The sequence below is a fragment of the Dreissena polymorpha genome, chromosome 2 (assembly GCF_020536995.1).
Source record: "Dreissena polymorpha isolate Duluth1 chromosome 2, UMN_Dpol_1.0, whole genome shotgun sequence".
In the NCBI taxonomy this organism is placed as follows: Eukaryota; Metazoa; Mollusca; class Bivalvia; order Myida; family Dreissenidae; genus Dreissena; species Dreissena polymorpha.
The window spans coordinates 67817783-67839730 of NC_068356.1; the positions used below are offsets into that span (position 1 = coordinate 67817783).

General features: G+C 36.3%; 1 protein-coding gene across 1 annotated transcript; it reads right to left on the reverse strand.

Annotated features, from left to right (window-relative positions):
- Nucleotides 1-6224: 6224 nt before the first annotated feature.
- On the reverse strand, nucleotides 6225-8780 carry LOC127869788 (uncharacterized). The gene has a single exon (XM_052412448.1). It carries the CDS (start codon nucleotides 8778-8780, stop codon nucleotides 6225-6227), a length of 2556 nt encoding a protein of 851 aa, XP_052268408.1.
- Between the last annotated feature and the right edge of the window lie 13168 nt (nucleotides 8781-21948).

Genomic DNA, 21948 nt, shown 5'->3' on the forward strand with positions numbered 1-21948 from the left:
GTTACACATTAAAATCCAGATGGCGATAAGTGGAATAACTAGAATAATTAAAAAAAACACTTCGAAATAAGGTGAATAACATGATAAAACATGCGAAAGAACAGTTTTATTATAACCTAGAAATATCTCTTGATGAACTAAATACTTCAAATCAAAAAAATATTGGAAAACACTAAAACAACTAATAAAAACAAATTCTCACCCGAATTCGATACCACCTTTACAGTCAACGGACTCGGAGGCAATCTTATTGTACATTTGTCAGATACTGACAAGTCAAACTGTTTAAACAGATACTTTGCCTCCATTGCGTCGTTGAATGACTCAACCGGTTTTTTCCACAATTCTCAGATATCTCTAGCGCAAAATTATATAACCTGTCCATATCAGAATCGGAAATTATAAATGTTATTAAATGCTTAATAACCAATAAAGCCGTCGGTAGTGACCTTATAAGTCATATTGTCATTAAGAAAACGTGCAATTCTATTACTAAGCCTTTGTGTATCCTCTTTAACAAATCACTTAACGAAAGTACATATCCCGCCCAATGGAAAGAAGCGATTGTAATGCCTCTATTTAAAAGGGGGGAACCGAATAATCCTTCCAACTACCGTCTTATCTCATTGTTAAGTTGCGTAGGCAAGCTGATGAAGAGGATAGTTTATAAACATTTATACAACTACCTTCTTGTTAACAAACTTATATACTCCAACAAGTCGGGCTTCTTAAAAGGTCACTCCACAGTCGCTCAATTAATCGACATTTTTGACCAAATAACGAAAGGTATTCATGAAAAGAAACTCACATGTATGGTTTTCTGTGATATTTCTACAGCGTTCGACCGCGTCTGGCACACAGGACTACTCTTCAAACTTAAACAAAATGGATTTGATGGTAATTTACTTATTTGGATAAAAAGTTATCTAGGGAGTCTCACTCAAAAAGTCGTGGTTGGTTCATCAATATCTCAGACGTTAGAGCTTTATGCCGGTGTTCCACAGAGATCTGTTTTAGGCCCATTATTTTTTCTTGTTTACGTAAACGACATAGTCATGCACCTTCAATGTACTGCCCGCCTTTTTGCCGATGACACTTCCCTCTCATGTACTACCTCAAATATATATATCATTGAAATTGTTCTGAAACATGACCTACAAGTTATAAGTAACTGGGCAAAACTTGTAGATTTGAATCCACATAAAACCGTGGCTAGTTGTTTTCATCACACCATGCTGTTCCCCAACCACATGTTTTATTTAAAAATGTACCGGTCAATTTTGTAGTAAACCACAAACACCTCGGTCTTACACTCAGCTCAAACGGTAAATGGCACGAGCATATCACTAGTATAGTAAAATCGTCATCAAAAATACTTGGAATTATGCGAAAAATTAAATACATGGTCTCAAGAAAAACATTAAATCAAATTTATATTTCCCATCTACGACCACTACTTGAGTATGCATGTGTCGTTTGGGACGGATGTGCGCTTTACGAAAAAGAAATGTTAAATAAAATACAAAATGAAGCGGCAAGAATAGTCACAAAATCTGTTTCTTTGTCTAACTTGTATTCAGAAATCAAATGGCATAGTTTAGCCGAGCGTAGGAAGTATCTAAAACTAATACATATGTACAAAATTCACAATGGCTAATGTCCAGACTACTTACAAAATTTACTACCAGCAACAGTCTTTCAACAGTCTGCTAGGAACCTGAGGAACGCAAATGATTATCTAATCGTTACTTGAAGGACGGAGCTTTACTCACGTTCATTTATCCCGTCGGCTATCGACCTATGGAACAACTTACCTCGCGACATAAGACTGTTAGATTCTCTATCAAGATTCAAAATTAAATTGAAACAATTATTTCTCCCAAATGTCGAAACTCCTTTATATTTTCATGTTGGTGATAGAAAATCGCCCATTTTACATGCTCGACTAAGGAATAACTGTAGCGATTTGAAATTGAACTTGTTCATCAATCACTTAGAACCTTCACCTTTATGCGTATGTGGAGAAGTTGAATCAGTGTATCATTTCTTTTTTATTTGTCCACGCTTTTCTGAACAACGTACTACTCTTTTTAAAACCCTACACGCAATTGAACAAATAAATTGCAATACAATGCTTTTTGGTAATGACATGGTAGATAATGACACCAACTGCTTCATATTTAAAAATGTTCAGATATTTATTTAGACGACAAAGCGTTTTTCATAATGTTGTTGCAGCATATAGTTATGTTTATTCTCCTGTGCAGGACTTCACTATCTCAAAGTTGTACTGTATGTTTTATTTCCAATGCTTTACAAACCATGATTTTCTTTCGTATTTTACTCGCGCACTTGTATTTTGCTTTCTTAAGACAAATGTTATCTTGACCATGTATAATTTAGCTTTACAAAATCACGCTATCGTCACGAATATATGCAATGTAGATAACAAAACAGGGAAAGACCACCAATAATTTTGTTAGAACTTTAGGTCCTACCCTTTTTTCAAAACAGTTGTAATTCTATGTATGTTCTGTAGCTGTGTATCTATTTTGGAAATAGATAGATAGATAGATAGATTTATTTCAACATAAAATGCATAGATTTACATGGCAGCATGTTATATACACACAATAAGTAATAAAAAACAACCTGCATGTATAAACAAAGCCATGCCAATCAACATTATACGTTAAGGATTGCACAATAAAGGGTTTGCAATTAAACCCTTATTTCCATTGTGGTCCTTTAGTTATAATATTGTATGACATAGGAGACAACGTTTTATATCACAGTATATAGTAATATCACAGTGAATAATAATGAAAGACATGTGACATATTTAAGTTACACTAACCTAAATGCATAGAATATATTCTGATAAGTTCTAGACTAGACAATTATTAAGAAGTTATCACAATTTAAGTGTTTAAAAATTAACATAAAATTATTTGCCAAGCTAAAGAATAATCATACAGCAACTAGATAAGACACAATAAATCTATCTATATTGACATTCAAGTTAAATCAACAGTAAGAAATCTTAAAGGGATGCACATTAAAAATCTATCTGGCTTAAAAAATGCTCCCTAACACTGTGTTTAAAAGATGGAATACTTTTGGCATCCCTGATATGCTGAGGAAGAGAGTTCCAGAGATTACACCCATTGAAAGCAAATGACTTTTTGCCAGAACCCTTGACCCTTGGAATGGCAAACCTATTGCAATCATGCATGTTTAGATCAGTATTAGGAGAGTCTGACTGTGTTCTAACTCTGAACCTAGTATTCTTATTGTGAATATTACTGACTGGAGTAAAATTATCTTCCATATATAGCGGAGCCAACTTAGAGCTTATTTTAAAAACATGACAAAGTGTGATCTGGTTTACTCGACTTTCAATGGGCAACCAGTTAAGTCTAGTAAAATGTTCTTTACCAATGTGAGACCTAGCATGTAAATTTAATATGAACCTGATAAGTTTATTTTGGGTGACCTGTAACTTGTTTTTTAACATTTGAGTTAAACCAGTGTACCAAACAGAGCAACTGAAGTCAAAGTGGCACTGAATTAAAGACATGACTAGAAGCCTTCTAGTATCTGTGGATAAAAATTCCTTTTTTCGATATAAAAACTTTAACCTTGCATTGGCCTTCTTGATGACTGACTCTGCCATAGAAGTAAAAGACAAATTTTGATCAATTGTAACCCCTAAATACCTGACTGATGATGTTGATGAAATGGGTGTTCCATCACATGAAATATTTAGAAAGGATTGTGACCTGAGTTTCTGCCGTGAACCAAACAGAATTGATTCGGTCTTACCTAGGTGCAATGACAGTTTGTTGTCAATTAACCATTCACTGACTTGCTAAAATATGTTAAAATAAAAAAAATGGCGATAAGTGCGATAGTACGATGGCGATTTATGCGATAGTACGATGGCGACAATGCGATAGTACGATGGCGACAATGCGATAGTACGATAGCGACAATGCGATAGTACGATGACGACAATGCGACAGTGCGACAATACGATGGCGACAATGTACGGAATACCGTCAGGGCCATCATGGTAACACATTAAAATACAGAGGGCGACAATGCGATGGTTCGATAGTACGATTGCGACAATGCGATAGTACGATGGCGACAATGCGATAGTACGATGGCGACAATGCGATAATTGCGATGACAACAATGCGATAGCACAACAATACGATGGCGACAGTGCGATAGTGAAGTCATATCGTAATGTCGCCATCGTATCATCGCATTGTCGCCATGCATTGTACTATCGCGTTATCGCATTGTCGTCATCGTATTATTGCATTGTCGCTATCGCACTATCGCCTTGTCGCCATTGTACTATCGCACAGTCACAACGTATTGTCGTACTGTCGTCAGCATTTTATCGCACTATCGCATTGTCGCCATCGGATTATCGCACTGCTGACATCGTATTGTCGCACTGTCGTCATCGTATTATCGCATTGCCGCCATCGTACTATCGCACTGTCGCCATCGTATTGTCGCACTGTCGTCATCGTACTACCGCATTGTCGCCATCGTACTATCGCACTATCATATTGTCGCCCTCTGGATTTTTATGTGTTACCACGATGGCCCTAACGGTATTCCCTAACAATGCGAAAATGATATTGTACTGTCGCCATCGTACCATCGCATGTTCGCCATCGTGCTATCGCGTTTTCATACTGTCGTCATCGTATTATAGCATCGTATTGTCGCACTGTCGTCATCGTATTACCGCATTGTCGCCATCGCACTATCGCGTTGTCACCATTGTACTATCCCACTGTCGCAATCGTACTGTCGCACAGTCGTCATCGTATTAACGCACTATCGCATTGTCGCCATCGCACTATCGCCATCATATTGTCGCACTGTCGTCATCGTATTATCGCATGGTCGTCATCGTACTCTCGCGTTATCGTATTGTCGTCATCGTATTATCGGATTGTCGCCATCGTAATATCGCACTGTCGCCATCGTATTGTCACACAGTCGTCATCGTACTATCGCATTGTCGCCATCGTATTATCGGATTGTCGCCCTCTGGAGTTTAATGTGATACAACGATGGCACTTACGGTATTCCGTAATTTGTTATCTTCCGCATAATCATCTGATATATTATTTATGTGCACAAGTGAGCAGCTCAAATATCGGCCTATATACGCGTATAAAAGTGCATACGTACTAAATTCTTCACGATGATATACAGGGAAACGAGAATAGCAATAATAACATGATAAAGATACTAGTATATGATTGCACATAATGCACTATGAAACTATTTTTATTTGTAAGCGTTATCTCACAAAAAATGCAGACCGAATTTTGCATATCAGTATGCCTTAGCTACGCTAGGAACCGTAACCCGTGACTGCCTGTGTGGATAACTCCAGTAAAATTTAGCAGACGACAGAATGCTTAAAGCGTCTGCTTTAACCACCCCATCTGCCTGTTCTCACTGATACAGTACATAGTGTGTATTTAACAGCTTGTAAGACAACGTTGGCCAGTCTAGTGTTTATCATTGAAATCTGTACATATTGGCTGCTTTCAGGGAAAACGGGGCTTAATGCATTTCAAATAAGATGAGCCTGGGCACTATGATTAGCTGTATCAATGATTTGAAAAAAACCCACATCTCAACCTGTGTTTTAAGACACACTCTTAATAAATTTGAATGGGTTGTGGTCATTTCAAACTTGCGATATAAAAAGCTACGCCAGTAAGGAATAACTGCCAGATAGTCAATGATGAACTGGTTTATTTAACTCTCAAGTGGATACAACAATTTGGTGAAAAACGTAGTTTCAATGGCCAACTTCCAATAAAGGGGAGTAACTCATGGGAATATACCATGATAACATAACAGTGGTGTAAGGGAGAGAACTCGTACTAATTATGTACTGGCGGAACCTCTTTTCCTTCAAATGAACACAACTCATACTTCATATAATAACACATACAAAATCAGTACAGGATTAGAAAATTAAACCCAATAGATTAAAAATGTCTAATGATAGAAACACAATATTTAACTTCTACAACTATTAAGTACATAACATGTATCTTGCATATTTAGAATTTGCATCATAAAACCAAGGATAAGAAATCATTGAACAAGTCAGTCATATATACTGAGAGAACCAAACACTATTGAACATGACAAACAAACTTGCACCACTCTAATCATTCTAATACATAATCATCAAGATATTTTGGAGGCTGTCGTGAGCGTTGAGGTCTTTGCGCTGGCTCAGTGTAACCGGGCGAGGTCATACTCATAGAACTTGTTTCTGGAGACACGTGTACTTGGGGGGGTTCACAAAATGATGACGTCATATCCGGCTCATACACAATAATTGGAACTGGTTCTACACTTTCTGGCGTAGTCAATGTTGCAGGAATGCTTGAAGGTGCTGGGGGACCACTATCAGTTGGTGAATGAACACATTCGTCATCAGACTCATGGTCTGGGTCGGAGTACACTAAAGGCCTTTCGCAACACATTTTATCATACGGAACACGGTAACACTCGCTTCGTTTAACTTTATAGGATGAAGCCCGTAACTGATTTCCCGAGAACTTTTTAACAAAGCACCACTCTTCATCGCACGACACAACTAGATACCTATTGCGAGCTTTCAATTTGCTTTTATCTGAGATAAGATACACTAAATCACCGACACTTACATCACCAACACGTACCGGAACACTAGCCTTGGACTTAGATTTTTCACTGTGGGGGTGATTTTTCATACGTGAATCATGCCGCTGGAGGATCACATCACGGTCAGACACAGGGAGTTGAACATGAGTGAACTGAGAGCGTTGGGTCCACAATTCACGGGAAGACAGGCCCGTATGGCGTAGACGTGAATTCAACCTTGCGACTACAATAGCAAGGCCCATGCAAGTAACGGGGCCTCCACCTGGTTCATACCGCAACAACTCATTTTCTAGCTCTTGTATAGCCTTTTCAGCCACAGGATTCTTGTTTATGTTCTTAACACGGCCGATCTCCAACACGATGTTGAGACGTTTCAAGGCTTCGTCGCTTTGCAAAGATGCAAAACCCGGGGCGGGATCTACACGAATAACTGCAGGGGGACCGTCTAATGGATGGAGCTCAGTACACAAACACACTAAAGCATCTCTTAAAGTGTCCCTTTTTTCGTCAGGAATAAGACAGGCTTTAGTATAAGAGGTAACACTCTCACGCACGACTAGAATGGTTTGTTGATTACGTTTCAGTACATCTGCGGCGAACGACATGCCAACAACTTCTGGAGGGTCTTCGCTTGTATGCTTTATAGCGGATTCTGGTAATGACTGTAATGAAGCACACAAGTGGCACTGCCGAGTTACAGTTTCAATAGAGCTACTCAAGTCCAACGCGTAAAAGTGACGCTTCATCACAAGTTCAAGCTGGTGCTTAGATGGATGGTCTAACTTAATGTGTAGAGCGCTGACCAATCCGTCTACAACGGCATGAGGAACAACTATCAACTCAGATGGTGGCAATAAAGGGTCACTGCGTTTTACTACCAGTAAATTATCTCTGGCGATTGAAGCGACTTGAAGGTAACGTTTAACATCTTTGATCTTTGTTAGTTTTTTAGAGGGACGAGTACCTTGTTTGAGATGCGCGTGTGTACGTCGCAGATCTGGACACTCGGATTGAATTTGAAGCCACGAGGATCTTGTAGCAAACGGCAAACGCGATGTTCCATTCACAATACTGTCAATGCAGACGTTACGAACCACAGAGTCTTCAGTATTACAGATAAATGTACAGATTTGACAGGTTGGCACAGAACACTCGGGGGCATTCCTACTTGCAAAGTCTGACGGCACATTGGCAGAGCCAGCAAGATGTCTGACGCTTATCTGGAAACGACTCACAGTTGACAAAAATGACGTCACTCTCGGACTAGCGGAAAACTCACCGCGACATAGCTTCTCTACAGCCTGTACGCAAGGCTGACTGTCAGTAAGTACACAAGCCGACACAGTAGACTGTATTATGTAAGGGCCAAAGTGTTTAACAGCGGACGCGATGCTCAGAGCTTCGATTTCACACGGAAGCCAAGTGACTTGATGTTTCCGCAGCTTGGCACTGAAAAAGCCTGCCAAGTGCAACTTGTCATTTCTCATCACATACAGGGTTGCTCCTATACCACGCTGAGACACGGAACCATCGGTAACTATCCACAAATGATCTGTGGGTCTCGGTATGACAATCGACTTATGATTATGCAGTGCTGCCTGTGCATCTTTGAATGATTTTAAAAAGGAGTCCGTCCAACCCACCTTGTCATGCGACTGTTTACCAGCGGCAAGGTCGTCTAGTGGGCTAACATATCGTGAACAGTTTGGCAACACACGCCCGAGAACCTTGTATGCACCGATGAACGAACGCAACCCTTTCACAGTATCTGGAGGTGTACACAAAGACAACGGGGCAATACGGTGAGGACTGGCAGATAACTGGCCAGCAGACCAAATCCATCCAAGAATTGTAGTGGACTTCGGACAGATTACAGTCTTGGATGGTGCTAGACGCAACCCACATCGAGACAAGGCGTCTAAAACACGCTCCCACTTGATCAATAGATCATCGACAGAGTTAGCGCCACAATAAAGGTCATCGGCAAGTTTTGCGACAAACCCTTCTTGAACGAAATCTCCGAGTACACGGCACATCAGTTCTTCAAGAGCTGTTTCTGATCCGGGCATTCCCATAGCACAACGAGTGTATACTCTAACACCGCGAAATGGAGTTGCTACACCACAATATTTCATTGACTGCTTTGACAGTGGTATCTGATAAAACGCATTTGTTAAGTCCGACTGTATTATATACCTCCATTGTCCTATTGTGCGTAGAGTGGAATCAACATCGGGCATCAGACTAGGTTGAGGCTTGCTGTATCGTCCAACATCGGAAAACGCAGAGACTAGTCTGTATCCGCCCTGTGTTTTTTTCACTAAGAAGGACGGGTTTAGGTATTCAGCCGTCACACCTACATCTTCTGGACGACTGAAAACTCCTTGACTCTCTAACTCATCAAATTTCTGTTGGAGTTCGACAAGCTTGTCCTTCGCGTATTGTGGCACCCGTCCTTAACGCTGGGGAGGTTGTACAGGGCCCATGTTGATAACGGCTTTAAAGTCACCAACGGCACCGTTGTACCCGGATATATCCGACGCAAACACATCGTCATACTTATCACCCAATGTCAAAAACTTCATGCGTTGTTCATCTGTCAACACTTTATCAGGGTCAGTTGAGATGCATGTTGTATTAGACATGTGTAATTTGGGAACTGATTGATGGCTAAGCTGTGTTCCTGTAATGGGTGTAAGAACCCCAACTTTCATTGTCTCTGTATTCCTTATGAAACCAACATGTTCATGCCTTAACACTCGCTGTGGTTCCTGTGTCTCGTTGGCGATTCTGATGCAACCGCCAACTGATTCGATAACCTGCGGTTTTATCCAGGAAATACCAGAGTCATGTTTGGGCTCAATCGCCACAGTGTCCTCAGGTCCAATATCAGACGGCACATTCAACTCAATGAAGGAACCTGGCCATACGACAGATGACGTAGACTGAGCTCGTAAGACAAAGGCTTGGGTGCGTCGTACGCGGTTACTTGGCGAGTCAGATTTGGAGGAGCCATAATTAACATGTTCAATGCCGCCGATCAGTATTTCATGTTTAGCAGGTCGAATTGAAATGTCATTGGTACACATAAATGGTATCCCCGCTAGAACATCGACATCTAAGTCATTCACTACTAGAGCCTCTAATTTCAGATCAGTGTCACCTCTCGAGACATAGAAATGCGTCTCCCCAATGATTTGTAATGGAGTGACACCATCAGCCTGGAGCGCGCTCTGGTTTGTTTTCATCACCGGAGCTCCAATGTACTGCACGACTGAGCTTTTTATCATGCTAACCTCAGCCCCACTGTCCAATGTCAACAATATGGGAAACTGTCTATAGAACGTTTTCAAGACTGGTGACTGTTTGGTGCTGACGCGTCGCGAACAGTGAGTTACAACTGGTTGCAAACTATGGGTTTCAGAGTCCAATGTATCATCATGACCAATATCCTCGTTTTCGTCAGAGTATGTAGTGAAGCGGATTTTTTCAGATGATTTCATGTACTTTCTATCTTCCTCTGGTAAGTATGTACACTTACTCAAAAAATGCTGGAAATTCGGTCTTTTTGCTTGCTTGCATATTGGGCAAGTTGGTCGCTTAGGTGGTAATTTCCGTTGGAAAGATGACCTGAGTACCTTCGCATCAGCAAGAGAATGAACTTCATCGAGTAGGCTAGAGATCGCCAACGATATTTCGGGTTTAAGGGATGCAAGCGTTCTAGATCTAAGATCTGTTGCGTACTTTTGTTTCACTAATGCCGGTAGATTTGGATGAATCAATCGTAACCATGTCAAGACTATCATATTCTCGACAGTAGGGGTCAGTTCCTCATCTTGATCTGGGACTTCGCCGTGGTGAGTTATCAATCCACCCCCTTTCATAAGGTTGTCGTCCACAAAGCTAGACAACCTCTGGTATAGATCCTCAGGACGTTCGTTGGGCTCTAAATGGATCTGATCTAGGTCTAAAAAATGTCCGCCTGTAGATTGGAAACCAAAATGTAATCGAATAGACTGCCATATGTTGTTAATGCTGACTGAATTTCGCACTATAGTGTTTCTTGCAATAATAGGGCAGTAATTGGCTATTTGACCCAACATAAGCTCAAGTTGCGCCACTTTTTGAGCAGCAGTACGACCTCCCTCTCCGCCATCATCTGTGAAACCGCGTAGGGGATTAGCTGCTGTTTTACGACCCCAAGTAGTTCCATCTACCAAGAATGTTGCAAAATTAGGATCTAGAGACAATGTGTATTGTAGATTTTGGCGCCATGCCTCAAAGGTAGTAATACTTTCAGTTCTTGTTAACTGCCACTGTTTAGGGGCACGGTTGGTATGGGCCATGGTGAAATGCGAAAACACAAACTGTCAGAGTTCACAATAGAGGGTGTTAAACTGTTCCAAGTTCACATTTGATGTACAGTGACTTTTACTGCTCTATCTGTTTATGATTTGCAATGTTCCTTTCCGATTAGATGTTTTGTAGATGACCGTAGGTTCGTATACAGTGCTGCCACCACGCCAGTAAGGAATAACTGCCAGATAGTCAATGATGAACTGGTTTATTTAACTCTCAAGTGGATACAACAATTTGGTGAAAAACGTAGTTTCAATGGCCAACTTCCAATAAAGGGGAGTAACTCATGGGAATATACCATGATAACATAACAGTGGTGTAAGGGAGAGAACTCGTACTAATTATGTACTGGCGCTATAACATAATTTTGAAAACTGAGTTGCGTCTACGATTATGCAACAGCGAACAAATTCAGTGCCTAGAGCGCTTTGATATATAAATGTAACAAGAACTACCTCTCAACACGATATTCCGTATCGATTGTTAAAAAAAATGCCATATATGTACACATTATCAGTAAATTAACAAATTAGCAAACGCTTTATTTGCAGAGCTTGTGTGCATTTTTTCCACCGTATAACAATTATTAAGAAATTTCATTAATTGCATGTATTAGCAGTTTTATTCAGTTTATTCTACGATGAATAAGAGTCCATGCCACGTTATGCCACTTATATCTGCATATATAATTAATGTAGACCTTCACATTTTGAATTAAAAAAAAGAAATATTCGTCACCATCATGTAGACATGTGATTATAAACACCACACGTATGTGCATGGGCGTCCGCACATAGGGGCAAATGGGGTCAGCTGACCCCCACCCTGGAAAATCGATGAGAGAAAAAGATAGTTCAATATGGAAAATGTATACGTGTAAAATTATGATGCCTGAATTTAACAATTTGGGTCAGAATGACCCCTGGTTAGTATCACATTCGTGCGGAGAAGTCAATTAATTAACAGTTAACATTTATTCAGTCCCTAAATAGGAAGTGAAGGCGATGTGGGTCTCTGCCGAATTTTTCGATGATTTTTTAAATAAAATATTCCTGTCGGTGTTGATCCGATCCCTGTGAACCTCATCATGCATAATCCCGAGAGCCTGTTGTCGGACATGGTGGATCTTAGCCATGTCTTGACTCGTCTCAGCGTGCTTAATGATCGTTCCACCGTACAAGTGGTGGGGACAGGGTTAATAATATGATCATCCCCTAACGCACGGCCGGAAACAAATCCGTTTTTTTACCAAGTCAACAAAATCTTACTTATTCTGTTTGATGGATTCCTTCTTGTTCCTGTTGTACCATGATCAGAGGGCCAGATAAGATGCGTATTTGCGTAAAATACGCATGACAAAAAAGAAAATACGCATGACTTAAAATTTTGTTGAGTAAAAAAACTCCTGACTAAATTCGGATTACGCATCGTGTGCAATTTCAATGCGTATTAACCGATACATGCATATAAATTCATGTAAACATGACTGGTTTCCGTCATTGTGTCCACACCGGTAAAACCGTAGTGACATCACCATCTATGTATAGAATGTGGTTCCCGACCTAATTTACTCCTCAGTCATAACGGTATCATTTCATGTTGGCCCACGATAAAGGCTGATGTTGATACAACGGGCTCCACGCTGAATTGTTGAGCATCGATATAAGCTTACGGTGAAAACATTTGACATCACATTCGATAAACCCAAACGCCCAACTTCAAGCATATAATTTTTGCTATCAGTTGATATCTTGTGTGGCACTATGGAAAAAACTTTTACCTTCAAGCACCTTTTTAAATGGCGCCAAAATATACATATAATAAACAAGCTTTGTGGGCCAAGCTTAGACGATTTTGTTCGTGGCTGTACAGTGTGTGCTAAACAGTGGCTTGCCAAATCAAGACGGAAAAGAGATTAATTGCTGCTTATGAGCCAAGGGCAAAAAAAATCAGAAAAACTGTTAAATAAAACAAAAGTGATTGCTTTATTGTGTACAAACTGCTTGTTATAGCAAGTTAACATTACATGTACAATTTATTATTAATTATGATCCTTTGAACATAAATACTCCTTAAAATTATCGGATTTTGATTTTTACTCATCAATTAAAAATTTCATGAGTGAAATAACCCTCAGCTGAAAAAATTATCTGGAGCTCTGACCATGATATTGCGTCTTGTTCAAAATTATCGATTTGATAAAATTCGTCGATGGTTAGGACTGTATCTTTTTTTGAATGGTCTCCCTTGAATGGGCATGTTGTGTTTTGAACTGCAGAAAAAAACAATATTTTTAACGTTTTTTAGTCTCTGTGTTGGGAATTTGTTATTGAAAATGAACTGTGCTTTAGTGTAAAAATGAAATATTGGAAATAAATACATAAGGTATGAAAATACATAACTTGCTTTAGAAGAAAAGACAAAAACCGATTTAAATTTTTTCCAAAGTATACTGTTTATAAAAATATGGCATCACAATCTCCACATAAAGAAGACATTACTTAACAAAAAACTTCAGAGCTATTAGATGTTACAGAAGTATCTGAAAGTGACTGTGAAGAAAATTGTGAAGAAACAGTAAATAAACGTAAATATATAAGCAGTGTGAGTGAACAAGACATTAGCATTAATTCACCAAAACGCGAAACCAAGAAACAGTCAAAGAAAAAACACAAACATGAAAAACAGGAACAGGAAAAGCAAAAGCAAGCAAAGCAGGAAACAGAAAGCAATGAAAATAAATTTAACATCAGCATTAAAAGTATATCAAAACAGCTTAGTGAGATAAATGAAAAACTGTCAAATGTTATGATGAAAAATGACAGCTGCCTAGAAAAAATGATTGAAAAAGTTGTGGAAAACATGAAAAACAGCCTTCTCAATAAAATTGAATTATTAGAAGCAAAACTTTTCGATAGAGAAACTGAGAACGAGAACTTGAAGAAACAATTAGATAAATTACAAACTGAGTTGAACACAGATAAAGTGGTGAACCGTGATGCGTTGAGTAAAGAAAAGTATAGCAACAGAGAAGAAAGAAATGAACTGGAGCAATACACTAGAATCAACAACATAGTTTTCCACGGTCTGCAAGACACAGATAAAAATGAAACCCCTGAAACCACCATGAAGCTGGTTGCAGATGTTGTAAAACAACATACCGGTATCCAACTCATCAGAACTGACCTTGATTTCGGCCATAGACTAGGTCGTTTTGAAAACGGAAAAAGTCGACCTGTCGTCTTAAAAGTCATCTCTAGAGAGAGAAAGATACAGATATTAAAAATGAGCAAGGAGTTAAAGCAGGGTAAAATATACCCTAGTGAACATCTAACGCCACTGAACCAAGATGTCTTCAACTCTGTTCGTTTGAAGAAAAGGGACACAGTGGAGTCAGTCTGGAGTAGGGGTTGAACGATCTTTTATAAGGACCGAGACGGCAGTATGAACAGGGTCCTTTTTAGCCAGTATGAAGAGTGGCTGAACCTACCATGGCCTCAGAGAAAGTAGCACCAACTACCCTGTAAATACATTTGTATAGATTTGAGAACAACAATGTACATTCAAAACTACTGTGGTAATACAAGAACTTAAACTGAAAACCAAGGATACCGACAACACGGGCAGTACATTGTGTGATTGTGTTGAACCGCACAGTTTGTGTGCCTTTTTTTGTTGATAAGTTTACCAACATGAACATTGATATACATTTACATTTGCCTGTCTTTAACCCAGGTGCAGTGGATTAGTGGTCACTCAACCGTGCAGTATTTACATACAGTTAAAACTAGTATTTATATCCTTCCATTTAGTTTTCGTGGGTAAGGAATAATTACAATACATCATAATTATCTACTATCCTTTATAGGAACTCTTATCAGGTATGAGGTTTCCTTAGATTAAAAATCAATACACATTTTATGTCATCAACTGCTTGATAAAATAAATAAATACAAATAAACAAATTAATAAACAATAATAAAAAAACACAGGTGTTGTAAATTATTGGTTGTGTATTTTACATCAGTACTCCCCGTTTAGAATACAGCGATAATTCATACATTACCAAAACTGTGTCTAATTATTGTATTTTTGTACCCTTTAGTCTCAAACATGAATGTGTTCATATATGTAGACTGCAACATTAGAAAATTAAGTAAGCTGTTAGAATAGGTAATACCCAAGCATGGGCTTGTATATTATATATTTTATAAAACCAACTAGATTCTGATTAGCATGATAAAATTATGTAAACATGTTTTATGTTTATTGCGTGTCAGGATGAAGATGTCCATTCTTTAAGAAATTAACTTGTCTTTAACCCAGGCGCAGTTGTATACGCAAAGGATTAGTGGTCACTCAAGCGTACCTTATTTACAAACGTTATAACCAGTATTTATTCCCTTCCATTGTGTTTTCGTGGGTAAGGAATAATTGCAATACACCATACTTTACCACTATCCTGGATATTAACTCTTATCAGATATTTAATTTTTTTAGATTAAAGATCAATACATCTTTTATGTAAATGAACTACTTAAAAAAATAAATACATAATAATGAATTAATAAATTAAAAAAAGCACGGCCTTTGTAAATTGGTGTTTGTGTATATTACATCAGTGCTCCCCTTTTTGAATACAGTGATAATTAACACATTACTAAAACTGTATATAATTTTCTTATTTTATTACCCTTTAGTCTCATACATGAATGTTTCCATATATGTATACTGCCACAGTATAAAATGAAGTAGGCTGTTTAAAAAGGTAACGCCCAAGCATGAACTTGTTTATTTTATATTATATTACACTAACTAGATTCTGCTTAGCATGAAAAATATTATGTAAACACGTTTTATGCATATTTCACTAGCAATGTAGATTGTAACTTAATAAGGGAACTTCAGATCTTTATATTAAATATGTTTGGATGAACACATATTAGATGTTGGTATATACAGATATTGTCATATAGGATGAATGTGTTCATTCATTTATTAAGTAAATGCACAAATTAAATAAGTTAAATAGTTTAATAACATATTTGAACATTGTAAAAGATTGTATTGCTGAATTAGTTTGTGTTTACTCGGACTGTGGAATACACGGTGGGCTTCATACAGGCTCAATTCTTGTTGAACCTCAGTTGTTTTTTTATTATTCAATCGTATTTTTTACTGTTGTTTTACTCTCATATGCATGCATGTGAGCATGATTGTTTGTATTTTCATTGCTGTTGTTATTTTCATTGTTGGTTTTGTTTACACATAATTTTATATACCTATTATTTAAAACATAGATTCTAGTCTTTTCAACCAGTAGAAATAAATACAAATTTCCAACACAGGTTAACAGAATATCAATATTTTTTTTATAAACTTAATAGGCAAGGTTCATTACTTTTCAATTTAGCCATTCAAATAAAATCATCTAAATTTAAAAATGCATGAAAAAATATGTTCTCTAAATGTAAGAGGTCTAAACAATGATAACAAAAGGCAAAGTATATTTAAATGGTTTGAAGAAAATAATTATACAATATGTTTACTTCAAGAAACACATGTAAGTGAGCTAACTAAAAACAAATGGCAATCAGAATGGAGTGGAATAAGTTTTTACAGTGGAACAAAATCAAATAGTGAAGGTTTAGGAATTTTAATAAGAAATAAAGACAATGTAAGTATAGGCGATTTTAAGGAATTAATACCCGGTAGATTATGCACAATTTATGTTATAATTAATAATCAAGAAATCACGTCAATTAATATATATGGACCAAACAAAGACGAAAAAAGTTTTTTTGATAAACTAGAAACACATCTGCTGCAAAATATGGAAACAAATTATATAATAGGAGGTGATTTTAATACAATACTTAAGCCAACCCTAGACAAAAAGAACGGCAAAAAAGACACACACATAAAAAGCAGAAACAAAATAAACTCCATAATCGATTCATGCGATTTGATTGACATATGGCGAGCACTTCACGCAGAGCAAAAAACGTTACACATGGCACTCAAGTGGCAAACCTGTCATTTTTTGTAGACTGGACTACTTCTTAATTTCAAAAAATATATGTAATATAATTAATAAAGCAAAAATAAAACCAGGATACAAGACCGACCACTCTCTAATTGAAATAATCATTGACAATAAAATGCAACAAAAAGGACCTGGTTATTTCAAACTAAATAATTCCATGCTTTTAAATGATGAATATCAAAATCAAATTAAGCAAGAAATTCATAAAGTAGTAGAAAACAACACAAACTGTAACCCAAATACTTTGTGGGAAGTAATAAAAGGAACGGTAAAAAACATAAGTATAAAATTTGCTACCATAACTAAAAAACGAAACCAGGAAAAGGAACAGAATATTATTTAACAATTAGAGTCACTAGAGAAGCAACTGCATACAAATAGTGATAATGAAACAATTCAAAAATTAATGAAAGAAACACAAATAGAGTACGAAAAAATTATTGATGAAAGAATAAATGGCATATTAGTAAGAGCAAGAGCTATACACATTGAACATAATGAGAAAAATACTAAATACTTTGCAAATCTGGAAAAAAGACATTTCGAAAGTAAAACCATTCATAAGTTAACAATAAATAACAAAGAAGTAACAGACATTCACGCTATAATGAACGAACAAAGAAACTTTTACTCAAACCTTTATAGCAAAAAAAAAAAGATATTGATACGAATACTTTAAACAATTCTTATTTCTTTAATTATAATATTAAAAGACTCACAGAAAATGATAAACAATCGTGCGGAGGCTTTATCACAAAATATGAATGTCTAAACGCCTTAAAAGAGATGGATAACAATAAAAGTCCTGGTTCAGACGGTTTATCGGTAGAATTTTACAAAGTTTTTTGGGATGTAATTAAAACATACTATATTAAATCTATTAACCATTCATTTGTAAATGGACAATTGACTCAACTTCAAAAACAAAGTATTCTTACACTTATTCCAAAACCAGGAAAAAATCTTGAAACACTTGATAACTGGAGACCATTGAGTTTATTAAATGTAGATTATAAAATAGCGACCAAAACAATTGCAAACAGAATTAATAAAGTTATATCATCTGTTGTCGAATCAAGACAAACTGGATTCATATAAGGAAGATTCATTGGCGGAAACGTACGCACAATTTTTGAAACAATAAATTTTCTGAATAACAATAACAAACCAGGCCTACTTTTATTTGCCGATTATGAAAAAGCATTCGACAGTTTAGTTCATGACTTCATGTTTAAAAGTCTCAAACAATTTAATTTTGGAACTGAACTCATACAATGGATTAAATTATTTTACACGGACATAAGTACCATTATTATTAATAATGGACATCTATCTGAACCTATTCCTATTCAAAGAGGCGTTAAACAAGGTTGTCCATTGTCAACAACACTTTGTATATTAAGTATAGAAATATTATCCAACTATATTGAAAAAAATGAAGACATTAAAGGAATAAAAATAAAAGAACAAGAAATAAAACAAACACTTTTTGCAGATGATACAACCTATCTGACAGATGGAACGCTTAACTCGTTCTCGGCACTAAAAAACACTATTCAAGACTTTGGTGAAGTATCCGGACTCAAACTTCATACACAAAAATCCATTGTAATGCGCGTTGGTGCACTTAAAAATACACAAATTATATTTAACAAATACAAACATTTTACTTTGACGTCAGAAGAAGCCAAAACACTGGGTTTTTACTTCACAAATGATGAAAACCTCAATATAGACAAAAACATTCAACCAAAATTGCAAGCCTTTAAAAATTGTTTAAAACAATGGCATCACAGGAAATTAACACTTCTCGGAAAAGTCACTGTGGTGAAAACATTTGCCTTACCAAAAATTATGTACACATTGTCAGCACTCCCAAACCCTAATCATGATATAATACAAACAATTACTAAATCTATATACCAATTTGTATGGGATGGTAAATCTGACAAAATAAAACGAACAACTCTTGTTAAACGAATTGAGCAGGGAGGGCTCAAACTCACTGATATAACCGCCTTTTTATACGCAAATAAGGCCAGTTGGGTCAAAAGATTGACAGACATTAATAATACAGGGCAGTGGAAAATTTTCAGAATGAACTTTATAAATATGGAGGAGATCTTGTCTTTGAATGTACCCTTAATGACAAACATATTAATTCAAATTTTAAAAATGTATTCCTCTGAGATGTAATTTCTTCCTGGAACAAAATTAAATCAAAAGAAACAGAAGGACATGTCACTAAAACGATTATATGGAATAACTCGACAATAGTAAAAAATAACCAACATACCTTCTTTTACCAAAACTGGTTTAATATGGGTGTTAAGTTCCTAGAACACATCTATGACTTTAGGTCAAAAAGCTATTATACATTCGAAGCTTTTAAAACCCTTTATGAAATACCCTAAACAGATTATCTTAAATATTACTCACTAATCAAAAGTATACCAATAACTTACACACAACAACTTTCGGAAATGGAATATGTCAATTTCAATAATAACACACTACTTGAAAAGGTACAAAAAACAAAAACAGTGTGTAAATACTTATATAATTTACAACAAACCTTAGAAGAAAATAAAACCAAACAAGAACAGAAATGGGAAGAAATAATGTCCCCCTATGAACAAAGTATAGACTGGAAACACGCGTATATAACACCATTTAAAGCCACCATTGATAATACTTTACGCAATTTTCAATACAAAATTCTGCAATGCATATTACCAACTAATTCATATTTATTTAAATGTAATTTAATATCTTCAAGTCTCTGCACTTTTTGTTCAAGTTGTAAAGAAACAATTATACATGTTCTATATGAATGTAATTCTGTTAAACCGATATGGCGGGTGCTGACATTATTTTTAAATAGTAGACAATTACACATAGATCTGAATGTAAATGATATTGTATTAGGTACTAAAAAAGGAGGCAATTATAATCAAGTGATAAACTATATAATTATTCTGATGAAGTCTTACATATTTAATACTAAATCAAAAGCCGAAAAGCCAAATATTGAGACCTTCAAAAATGCTCTAAGAATGAAAATCACATTAGAAAAGCAAATTGCTTTTGAAAAAAATAAAATTGACCAACATAATAAAAAATGGCACAACTTTGAAATAACATTTTGAAAAAATCTTGCCTATATCCTCATCATCATATGATCTTTCTTTGTAGTCTTGTTTTTTTATTGTATCTCACTTCATTTCTCCTTTTTGCGGAAATTTAAGAAATTAGAAAAACACCTATTGCTTTTTGATTATTTGTGTTAATGTTTATAAATTCTACCTCTCTCTAATAATTAAACATTTCTCCCCTCTCTCTTTCACTCTTCACCAAAATAATATAGCATCGTCTCAAAATGTATTTTCTGGGAACAATATCAAGCATTAGCAAATTAATGCATTTATAACGTGTTATGATTAGTATATACCAAAAACATGTGCTTGTACATAAATCGTAAATATATACGATACTTTGGTATGTATAACTATGTAACTTCATATGTATTACCTTGTTGTAATTGAGATGTATGTTGAAAATCAAAAAAAAAGGACTGTATCTTTATAGTCTGATCGATTGAAATTTTGACATGGTTCGGATGGAGTTGATATACATGTAACATTAACGCAGGCATATTATATAAATATTACATATCTGACAGGGTGACAGTAAATTTGTCAACTTTCGGAAAAATGCTGTCAACCTCGACTTCGCCTTGGTTGACAGTATTTCCTCAAGTTGACAAATTTACTGTCACCCTGTCAGACATGATATATTTATTTTATTATACCGAACAAACTATTCCATCATGAACAATTTATATGAACCATGAACAAATTTAATAGTCATTAATTGTATTTAAATTCAGCAATGAACAACCATTAATATGTTGAGTGGGTCAGATTTTCGGGCCGAGCAAAATAAACTTCGCTATATTCGGAACCGACCTAGAAATCGATTTATCCCATCAATTTTCTAAATCTTCAATTATTTAAAAAAAATATATTACCAAACCAGCTTTCCGCATTTTATTTTCATCACTTGATATGCAATTTATAACGTACTCGTGTGACGTCATTTCGGTGACGAAACATTTTGGGACAACAATATGGACGTGTTGGTTTTTAACAGTAAAATATTTGTTTAAAGAATCGAACGAATCCAAAACGTATTTCGGATTACGTGTTTGTCATGCATAACACCTTAAGAACAGACACTGGAAGTGTATATCGTTGTAACTAAGCATTGGATTAAAGTTACGATTGAGGTAAGCGTGTCGTTTATACCCTCACTGAACCGTGATTCGCGACCTCAAGCAAACAATCGCAGTCGAGGACTACAACAAAGTGGATAAATAATAAACTATCTACTAACGTTTCAAGAATAATCTATTTCCCTTTGAATTCCATCAAAATTCCCAGAAATCACAATTAAATGTTCTTGGCACAACTCAATATCACCACTAGCTAAAGAAACTTCAGCGTACAGTTTATATAGTATTGACAGACCTATAAAAAACGCGCCAGTCAAAAATCATAACAAGCGACATTTAAAGTTATGGTAGCCAGAACTATATCAACACAACACATGTCGAGCGTCGGCCATTTTGAATACAACGTTAAATCGCGGATGAGTGTAAAGGTACAAAAAGTAGTTCCAATTAGGCCAGGCAAACATTGTCCAGTGTTTATAGTAACATCAACTTTTAAAACTATTAATATTTTTAACACTAACACTTTTTTAACACGAACAGTTTAATTAATCAGGATTTTTTGCTATTATTCCTCCGAAATACAATGTGGGCACAGGAATGTACC

Bases quoted from the DNA above. Each gene is read 5' to 3' on its own strand.
- LOC127869788 (XM_052412448.1), bottom strand. From the start codon at position 8,780: ATGGGAATGCCCGGATCAGAAACAGCTCTTGAAGAACTGATGTGCCGT.